Below are 10,794 nucleotides of genomic sequence, written 5' to 3' on the forward strand. Positions count from 1 at the left end.
GATCCTCCCCCTGGAGAGGTGTGCTAGCCGGTTGTGATTCTTTCGTACTTTGAGGTTTGCTTTTTAGATCTTTCGCAATGTCATCATTATTTTCTTCAATTCGTCCTCTTTATTTTCTGCTGCTTTGGATTCCGGTGATATAGCCTTCTCTGGCTCACCAAAGAGTAACATGAATTCCTCATACATAATGGAGATAGGAATTGTGGCTGGACTTGGCTTAGGAAAGATCTCCTTCGATTGACTCTCATTCGACTGAATCCTCTTTAAATAGTTTTCATCAAACGTGACATAGTAGGTTTCTTCCATCTTTTTGGATCATTTGTTGAGAACCATATATGCCTTAGAGGTCAACGAATATCCCAAAAATATGCCCTCGTCATCTTTTGCATCAAATTTGTTTCGTTGTTCCTTAGAGTTGAAGAAGAAACACCTGGAACCAAATACATGAAAAAACTTAACGTTAGGTTTGCAATATTTATTATTTCATATGGAGTGATGGAAAATCGCTTATTCGAGATAGATTTGTTTTGGCTGAAGCAGGCAGTTGCAGTCGCGTCCACCCAGAAAGAGAGTGGCAGACATGAGAAATATAGCATGGTTCTTGCAGCTTCGCACAAGGAGCGGCTTCGCCTTTCAACTACACCATTCTGTTGTGGAGTATAGGGAGCAGATAAATTATGCAAGACTCTCTTCTCAGCAAGAAATTCTTCAAACACTTGGTTTTTGAATTCCAAACCATTGTCACTACAAACCTGCTTTCATAGTTGAAACTCTGTCTGCTTTATGAAGTCCTTGAGTTTTGGTGTAGCTTTAGATTTTTGTTTTAGAAAATACACCCAAGTGAAATGTGAAAAATCATCAACTATGATAAGAATATACTTACTACCACCAACACTTTCGAATGCAGAAGGACCACAAAAGTCAATATGTAGAAGTTCCAGTGGTTCAATGACTTTCGTGTTTACTATCGTTGGATGACTTCTCCTACTTTGCTTCTCCATTTCATACGATGCACATAAATGATCATTATCAAATTTAAGGAGAGGAAGTCCTCGCACGTGATCACTAAGAACTAGCTTGTTGAAGTCTTTGAAGTTGAGATGCGAAAGTCTTCTACGCCATAGCCAACTTTCGTTAGAGTGAGTTTTCATGAGTAAAAAAATGGCAGGCTTCCCTCGTGTCGAATTCAAATTTAATGGATACATTTGTCCTTTATCCATCAACTTAAGAAGGATTGCTTTGGTTTTCATTTTGATGATTTCAGTCCCTTCATCATCAAAGGATACCTTTAAACCCGTTCCTAGAACCAACAGCGAAACACTAAGTAGGTTGTGTTGCAAGCCTTCAACGTATGCCACTTTATGAATTGAAAAATATCCATTCGTTATCATCCCATAACGTTTTATCATTCCAAAAGAGATATTTCCGTATTTAACATTTCCATGATCTTTGAGAGCCCTGAACTCTTGCAACTCCTCCTTCATCCTAGTCATGTGACACGAGTAGCCTTTGTCGATACACCATTCACAGTTGAACTGCTTGTTACTTATTACCTGAAGAAATCAAGCAGATTTAGGAACCCAAAGCTGCTTGGGTCCTTGTGAGCCTTTTACAGAAATGGGAAAAGCAATTGCAAAATCAAACATATAAGTACGTTTAGCTAATGTGGTCTCATCTTTCTTTGTTATGGTGAAAACTTTTATCCTTTTATCTTTTTTTTTTGTTTCTTTTGGAAAAGATTGTTTTTGCTTATGTTTGATTTGAATTTTTCCGAACTCCTTTTCAAATTTCTTTAAGTTAGTATTTGATTTCTTGAATGGAACTTCAGGATTGGAAATTAACTTTTATTTTCCTTTAACTTCTTTGGATGAAGCTTTCGTGGGTTGAGAGATATGAGGTTTTGGCTTCTCCATAGGCTTGTTTGAAAAAGTTGGTTTTTAAACAACTTTCTGTCTAGAGTCATGTGGATTGCAAAAGTGGCAGTGCGAAGATTGTCTAGGGTTCACATGCGAAGAGGATTTTGCATTTCGATTGAAAGGTTTTTCATTACGAACATAGTTAGGATTTTTGGATTGCCAAAATTACTTCCTTTCATTGAGATTTCTCTGATATCTTACATTTCTTTGTCGTTTTTACGCTGCAAGTTTCTATGAGGACTTGTGGATGTTTGCCCTTGGTCTCGCTTTTCTCACATGAGATTCATCCTTGACTGATTTACGTTTGCTTGGACTTTCCTTAGTTCCACTTGGACTTCCTTTCTCATATCTTGAGCAATTATTCAGTGGTTCTGCCACATATCTTCCTTTAACTCTCCACGATGTCTTTTCTGATAGACCCATTGCTTTGTCGCCATTGTCTATTGGAACGGACCAAAACATACCCATCACATCCATCTTTATTGTCGTCATCAACGAGGGATGTTAATTCAAATGTTTTGTTTTTATTCAGTCCTTTAGTAGAAAATACATGGTTAGGTACAATTTGCACTTTGGGAAAAACCGTTTCTTTAGCTTTTAAAATTTCAGGTTTATTTTGAGAAATACGTGTGAACTCAACCGAGTTTTCTGAAATTAAAGCTTTCACATGTTTAGTTTCATTTTTCACAAATTTTGAGCAATCAACCTCATCTTCTATAAAAAATTTGCTCATATAACTATCATCATCGAATTCAGATGTATTTTCAACATTAATTTTATAATCTGAACTCAATTTGGCATTCAATGAGTCGAACCTTTGTATAGTATCATATTTCGTTTGCTTCTTGTCTTTTTCATCCAAAAGTCATTTTAACATGTTTGTCACACCCTCAAACCAGAACGGCGGAAACGTTCGGGGGCGGAGGACGTCATATTTAGTATCATAACAGTTCATGGAAAGGAAAGTACACACCACCATATATATTAAGGTTTCCAAAATGTTTACATAATTGTATTCGTTACATGTTCAAAAGATAAATACATAAACATCTATCAAAAGAAGTAATTAACGTCAGCACGTTTAATCCCCAAAAGTTGATTTCCAAACCTGCTTAGCGGTTCCCTGAGAATACAAGTTATTTGAACGAGAAAGTGTCAACAATTAAGTTGGTGAGTTGATAAGTAGTGTTTTGAGAAATGTACGCCATTCGAAAGTTCGTGTATGTTTTACAGAAAACGCGGCATTTTCAAATGAAAAGAGTTATGATTCGTTGTGTTCAAAATGAATGTATTAGATCCAGAAAATCCCATATTTTCCCTAATAGTTGAGATATGATTTGTTGTGTTTTCCAAGAAAAACCCTTATTTTCTTATAAAAGTATGAAATGCATATGAATGTTCGTGTTATAAGTTGTAAACAATTGCACCAGGAAAATCCCTTATTTTCCTATTAGTTGTTTGTTCTAGATGCGGGAAAAACCCTTATTTTCCTAAAGTAACTGGCAGTCTCTAAGACCGAAAATCGCAAGCAACCGACGTGCTTAAAAGGTGTGGCATAGTTTTATATAATAAAGCTATACGAAGATCGCACTTGTTAGATGAAGAATAGTTTTAGTAACTACTTGTTCATAAAAGCATAATACCATAATAATTGTATATCCAATGAGTTTTATAACCATACTAAACATAATATGCTTGTAGCGACGTTCTTCAGGCGTCGTAGCGTTATGACAAACTGTCACCCCAAAGGACGGACTGTAGCTAACAGTCAGGGCGCGGGATCATGACTTCCCGTATAGATCTATACACATTTGACACGTTCTCCGAACGGGAGACTCTGGTTATAGACAGGACTTGAAGCGATACCTTTTAGCAAAAAGGTATGATTTGAAGATGTACACGTCTCACGGATTCTCAACTAAGTCTGTATTAAAGTAGTAGTTTTGTATGCAAAGTTTATCCTTTTTCACAATGTTTGACAAGCATAAATCATAAGTTCTTTGAATGCATAAAATGATTTATTAAAGGATGTTACCCTTGATAAGATGTATTTGTATGTAAACGTATAAATAAAACATAATTTCTATTTATCAAAACATATTGTGTCCCAAGAGGGTAAAGCTGTGTTGTGAGGTGTTTTGCATGATGATGATTTCATAAGATAGTTAAAACAACAGTATGAAAAGTATAGCAAAAGATCGATGTTTCACACGATTTTAGTCGTGTGTTTACTTGTATTCCCCCCCCCCCTTAAAAGTGTTTAAAAAGCATTTAAAAAGCATTTAAAGTGTGGTTGTAGGGGTATGAACTCACCTGATAGCTTGAAGAAAGGGAGACGAAAACCGAGCAGAATTTCTACTCGAGAAAGCGGATTTCTCGGGATTCTCGGGAATCTCGGGAGCGTAAAACTTCCTTTCAAACTTGGATATGAAAACCGGGCCCTTGGGATGACTCCGAGGGTTAAAACGCAGAGCTTCGGTGCGAGAAAGGAAGGAAATTAGCAAATATGGCTGGCACCTTCGCATCCCTTTTATAGGGTCTGGAAGCCTCGCGCACGCTCGTACGCAAGGTGTACGAGACGTCATGGCTTACCGCATCCTCGGAAAAAGCATCAAAGCGACGTGGACAATCCGGAGCCTAGCATCCGAGTACGCGGGGCGTACGACGGTACGCTGGGCGTACGACGGATCGGATCGCTGACGCGTTCTTCGGATAATACCGGGGTTTAATTAAATTTATATTTTTATTATTTAGCAAACTTCTAAAATTCATATCTTCGTCATACGAACTCCGTTTTTGATGTTCTTTATATCCACGCGAAGGTGAGACTACGATCTACAACTTTTGTTTAGACTCCGTTGGCAAATTTCGAAATTATTTTTATTATTTATTTTTAAAATGTCGTGATTAAGGAATTTCTTTAGAAATTCATAACTTCTGTATCTGACGTTGGTTTTTGCCAGAGTTTTTACCGCTGAATTACCATTGTCGAGACCTTTGATTCTCGTTTAGGTCATTCCGGCCAAAAGTCGCTCGATCTCCGATTCGAGTTTTTAGCTGCCTACTGCTATATCCGTAACTTAGAAAAATCATAACATCCTCATACGAAGTCAGATTTGGACGTTCTTTTTATGTATGTTCACGGTTTAATGATATCTATTACTTTCATTTAGATATTTAAGTCTAAAAAGTATTGTATTGGAACTTCGCGTTTTTCGTTTAATCGGTGTTGCCGGTTTTGTCGGAAATCTTAGAATGGTCATAACTTCTTCGTTATAACTCGGATTTGTGTGTTCTTTATATGTATGAAAACCTTGTTACGATATCTACCACTTAGTATACTTAATTACGGTTTATAAAAGTTTAAATTTTGACCTGAATTTTGCTGTTGTTACATTATCCCCCCGTTAGAGAGAATTTCGTCCCGAAATTTGCATTTTGACTGGGACTCCAACTCTTGCGGGCAGGCGTGAGTGCTTCTGGTCCATTTGTTCCTCTTGTTCCTTTATGAATCTAGATCCTAATGTGCGTGTTTCAGTGGTCCTTCATTACTCCGCCTATCACTTCGATCGATCGAGATTGTGTGGTTTTGGGTTTATTTACTTATGTTCTTCTAAAGGTTAGCTTATTCACTCGATGCATTAGGGCAGCTACGTTTTTCAGCTAATGGTTGGATTCATTCCCAATTTCTGAGCTTGGATTTGTCTTGTTGTATGCGTGTTATTTCTAAATGATCTGTTGGGGGATACTACGAGAAGGTTGTAAAGATATAGTACTCCTCACATGAGTACTTCGGGGTTTTGAAACTAGAAACCAATTGGGATTTGTGTCGGGTTTGTCATTATAAATCGATCGACTTTCGTTAGCCGATGGTTAAAGTGAAAGGGTCTTTTATAACTAATGGAACTGGTATGGGTAGGGCCACAACAAACCACGTCGAATGTCGATGTCGGTACTTCTCATTGTAAGACGTTCGCTAATGGGATAGTGCATTCTACGTATGTGTTTTCTGTGCTTTTTAGTCTATCTCTATTATTACTACTATGAAAGTTTTGTTTAATGATTAGGGTGTTTGTTCGAGTAGATTTTTAACTTGTGACTCATGGAACTCCTCTGCGTCCCTACTATCAAATGGAATGTATGCAAATAAGTTATCGAGGAGAAATGTACCCAAAATAACCGTGGGGTCTTCAATAGCCTCCTCTTGGCCCATTGCGAATACTCGACCTCCTCCACCAGCATTCATGATGTTTGACTCCAGGCAGTCCCTTCGGAAGTGTCCCGTTACTCCGCATTCAAATCAAGCACGGTCTACTCCTACATTTGTGGCTGGAGCAGTTAGTTGGGCTGGGTCTTTGTAGTAGCGGATGGTGTGTCCCTTTCTATTGCAACTAACGCAATGCAATTCACGGCAGGGTCTGTGATGATGAAAGTTGCATCGGTTGCACTTAGTATGGTTGCCGTTGTACGACCTTTTGGGTGTAGGGGTATGGTTTTTTGATTGCTTTTTGGCGTTTCTTTGAGTTGATTTGCCTCCCCTCTCGCTCCAGGGTTTTCGTTTCATGTTCTTGTGTTCGTACCTTGCGGTATTCTTATAGGCAGCTACTGGTAGGTGGCTTCGATTGTTTCTTTGATTAGGATTTTTGATATCATTTCCTTCCTTGCTTGAGTTGACAGAGTTATTGTACGCTATAATGGCTGCCACGGTGGCTATAACTGTAGCTTGCAAAGTGGCGGTGTCCAATTGTAGGAATGGGGTTGCATTGGTAAGTTGATTATTTCCGGCCCTTGCTGCGCTGCTAAAGTTTGCTTAAGGCAGTGCAGCTGTTACTGCCGTAGTGATAGCAGATTGCACTATGTTGGGGTCATATTGGGGAGGTGGTGGTGGGGTTGCGTTTCTACGTGCAGATCTACGAGGAGACATTGTTCTGATAAGGAAATAACAAGAAAAACTATAAGTTTTAATGATTCGAAAGTCGCGCATTAGTGATTTGTTATATCAGAAGTTTGGTTTATCCTTGAATAGGGTTTTTAGTTCGACTCATTAGGAGAGTAGATAAACTCATGAATTGGAGGGGCATGCAAAGGGTTTAATAAAGGAAGTACATCATATATATTATAAAACATGGTGCGTTACATTTTGTAGTTAGGAAAATTTGACCTATCTAAAGGTCTCCGATTACAAGGTTAAGAAAAGTAAGGACTTTATCCGAGGTCTTATGTTATGACAAAATTTTGGAAGTCAGACAGGTATGATTTGTTATGCGAGCTGGCTACTTGGGCTTTAGATTCCGCCAACTGACACTCCATCTCGAGCATATGTAGTTCATGTCTTGCCTGGCGTGCCCGATGTTCAATCACTTCGGTTTGAGTTGCCATTAGTTCTCTCTACAACTCTTCATTTCGATTTACGATTCTCCCGTGAGCTAATTCTAACTGTCGGATGCGAACTGTGTTGACTCCAGTGTTTGCATCATTCTCCTCAGTTCGATGGATGGTCGTCCGTCCTCGTTCACCAATGCGAGAAATCCGACGAACCAATATAGGGAGGGCTCTGTCTGCTGAGCCTCCCTCGCTTAGATTGTAGAAGCTTCGGTCTCCATTGAATGGAAGGGTGTTGATCTTGTTCGCGGCTCCACCTATTCAGGTTAGTTGCCCAAAGGGGCGTCGAGCCTTGAAATTCCGGTCGAGGATTAGGATTTTGAATTGGAGCCGTTAAGGGTAGGTTATCGTCCTCGGGATCTGAGTATGATTCTTCTTGCATTCCTTCTTCAGGATCATTCTCTATCCTCTCTCCATTACCTTGGTTGCGGTAGTAGGGGTCACCGGGGTGATGGAATCCGACCATTTGATTCTATATGAGAATAGGGTTAAGAATTGACCGTAGGCTAAAGCACATGGAATTTACCCTTAAGTTCAATGGTTGTAGGTATTCGAATACTCCATTAGTATTATTTAACGATATGTGTTTGGTAAGTTTTAAATTTGTTATCCATTGCAGACACTCCTTGGCATACGTTAGTCGGCTCTCGGACAAATATAGTTGATCAGGCTATATTCTTCCCAGTTCCGATTACATGTCCCAAGGCATACCTGCACTGCACAACTTATTTATAATACTTCTATATTGCTTTAATTATGATACTGGCCCTGTTGTAAATATGTAATGAATGCATGCCTACTTTACAAAAACTAAATAAATTTAATTTTTAAAAGTATGACTCTTACTCAGAGTGTTTTTGCCCAGTTGTGTTTATAGTTGTATACCAAAAATGGTTTTGATATACTTAATTCACTATAAAGAATGCTCTGATACCAATCTGTCACACCCCCAAACCAGAACGGCGAAAACGTTCGGGGGCGGAGGACGTCAGATTCAGTATCATAACAGTTCATGGAAAGGAAAGTACACACCACCATATATATTAAGGTTTCCAAAATGTTTACATAATTGTATTCGTTACATGTTCAAAAGATAAATACATAAACATCTATCAAAAGAAGTAATTAACGTCAGCACGTTTAATCCCCAAAAGTTGATTTCCAAACCTGCTTAGCGGTTCCCTGAGAATACAAGTTATTTCAACGAGAAAGTGTCAACAATTAAGTTGGTGAGTTGATAAGTAGTGTTTTGAGAAATGTAAGACATTCAAAAGTTCGTGTATGTTTTCCAGAAAATGCGGCATTTTCAAAAGAAAAGAGTTATGATTCGTTGTGTTGAAAATGAATGTATTAGATCCAGAAAATCCCATATTTTCCCTAATAGTTGAGATATGATTTGTTGTGTTTTCCAAGAAAAACCCTTATTTTCTTATAAAAGTATGAAATGCATATGAATGTTCGTGTTATAAGTTGTAAACAATTGCACCAGGAAAATCCCTTATTTTCCTATTAGTTGTTTGTTCTAGATGCGGGAAAAACTCTTATTTTCCTAAAGTAACTGGCAGTCTCTAAGACCGAAAATCGCAAGCAACCGACGTGGTTAAAAGGTGTGGCATAGTTTTATATAATAAAGCTATACGAAGATCGCACTTGTTAGATGAAGAATAGTTTTAGTAACTACTTGTTCATAAAAGCATAATACCATAATAATTGTATATCCAATGAGTTTTATAACCATACTGAACATAATATGCTTGTAGCAACGTTCTTCAGGCGTCGTAGCGTTATGACAAAGTGTCACCCCAAAGGACGGACTGTAGCTAACAGTCAGGGCACGGGATCATGACTTCCCGTATAGATCTATATACATTTGACACGTTCTCCGAACGGGAGACTCTGGTTATAGACAGGACTTGAAGCGGTACCTTTTAGCAAAAAGGTATGATTTTAAGATGTACACGTCTCACGGATTCTCAACTAAGTATGTATTAAAGTAGTAGTTTTGTATGCAAAGTTTATCCTTTTTCACAATGTTTGACAAGCATAAATCATAAGTTCTTTGAATGCATAAAATGATTTATTAAAGGATGTTACCCTTGATAAGATGTATTTGTATGTAAACGTATAAATAAAACATTATTCGTATTTATCAAAACATATTGTATCCCAAGAGGGTAAAGTTGTGTTGTGAGGTGTTTTGCAAGATGATGATTTCATAAGATAGTTAAAACAACAGTATGAAAAGTATAGCAAAAGATCGATGTTTCACACGATTTTAGTCGTGTGTTTACTTGTATTCCCCCCCTTAAAAGTGTTTAAAAAGCATTTAAAAAGCATTTAAAGTGTGGTTGTAGGGGTATGAACTCACCTGATAGCTTGAGGAAAGCGAGACGAAAACCGAGCAGAACTTCTACTCGAGAAAGCGGATTTCTCGGGATTCTCGGGAATCTCGGGAGCGTAAAACTTCCTTTCAAACTTGGATATGAAAACCGGGCCCTTGAGATGACTCTGAGGGTTGAAACGCAGAGCTTCGGTGCGAGAAAGGAAGGAAATTAGCAAATATGGGCGGCACCTTCGCATCCCTTTTTTAAGGTCTGGAAGCCTCGCGTACGAGACGTCATGGCTTACCGCATCCTCGGAAGAAGCATCGAAGCGACGTGGACAATCCGGAGCCTAGCATCCGAGTACGCGGGGCGTACGACGGTACGCTGGGCGTACGAGGGATCGGACCGCTGACTCGTTCTTCGTATAATACCGGGGTTTAATTAAATTTATATTTTTATTATTTAGCAAACTTCTAAAATTCATATCTTCGTCATACGAACTCCGTTTTCGATGTTCTTTCTATCCACGCGAAGGTGAGAGTACGATCTACAACTTTTGTTTAGACTCCGTTGACAAATTTCGAAATTATTTTTATTATTTATTTTTAAAATATCGTGATTAAGGAATTTCTTTAGAAATTCATAACTTCTTTATCTGACATCGGTTTTTGCCAGACTTTTTACCGCTGAATTACCATTGTCGAGACCTTCGATTCTTGTTTAGGTCATTCCGGCCAAAAGTCGCTCGATCTCCGATTCGAGTTTTTAGCTGCCTACTGCTATATCCGTAACTTAGAAAAATCATAACATCCTCATACGAAGTCAGATTTGGACGTTCTTTTTATGTATGTTCACGGTTTAATGATATCTATTACTTTCATTTAGATATTTAAGGCTAAAAAGTATTGTATTGGAACTTCGCGTTTTTCGTTTAATCGGTGTTGCCGGTTTTGTCGGAAATCTTAGAATGGTCATAACTTCTTCGTTATAACTCGGATTTGTGTGTTCTTTATATGTATGAAAACCTTTTTATGATATCTACCACTTACTATACTTAATTACGGTTTTATAAAAGTTTAAATTTTGACCTGAATTTTGCTGTTGTTACTATGTTTGTATGGTCTTTGGACTTAATGTATGATTCAATTCTTTCCAGTCCAAACCCATAAGCA

General features: G+C 38.1%; 1 protein-coding gene across 1 annotated transcript; it reads right to left on the reverse strand.

The window, feature by feature from the left end:
• Window positions 1-347: 347 nt before the first annotated feature.
• Window positions 348-1,484, reverse strand: LOC145064312 (uncharacterized). Its single transcript, XM_079011787.1, has 2 exons — window positions 884-1,484; window positions 348-430 (listed from the first exon to the last, which is right to left on the reverse strand). The coding sequence occupies exons 1-2, from the start codon at window positions 1,482-1,484 to the stop codon at window positions 348-350; spliced, it is 684 nt and encodes a 227-aa protein (XP_078867913.1).
• Window positions 1,485-10,794: the final 9,310 nt, after the last annotated feature.

Source organism: Lactuca serriola, chromosome 7 (assembly GCF_051521515.1).
Source record: "Lactuca serriola cultivar US96UC23 chromosome 7, Lser_US96UC23_V15, whole genome shotgun sequence".
NCBI classification, from domain to species: domain Eukaryota; kingdom Viridiplantae; phylum Streptophyta; class Magnoliopsida; order Asterales; family Asteraceae; genus Lactuca; species Lactuca serriola.

Bases quoted from the DNA above. Each gene is read 5' to 3' on its own strand.
- LOC145064312 (XM_079011787.1), bottom strand. From the start codon at position 1,484: ATGAAGGAGGAGTTGCAAGAGTTCAGGGCTCTCAAAGATCATGGAAAT. The intron at 431-883 runs GTAAGTATATTC...ATTTGGTTCCAG, and splicing joins ATTCGAAAGTGTTGGTGGTA to GTGTTTCTTCTTCAACTCTA.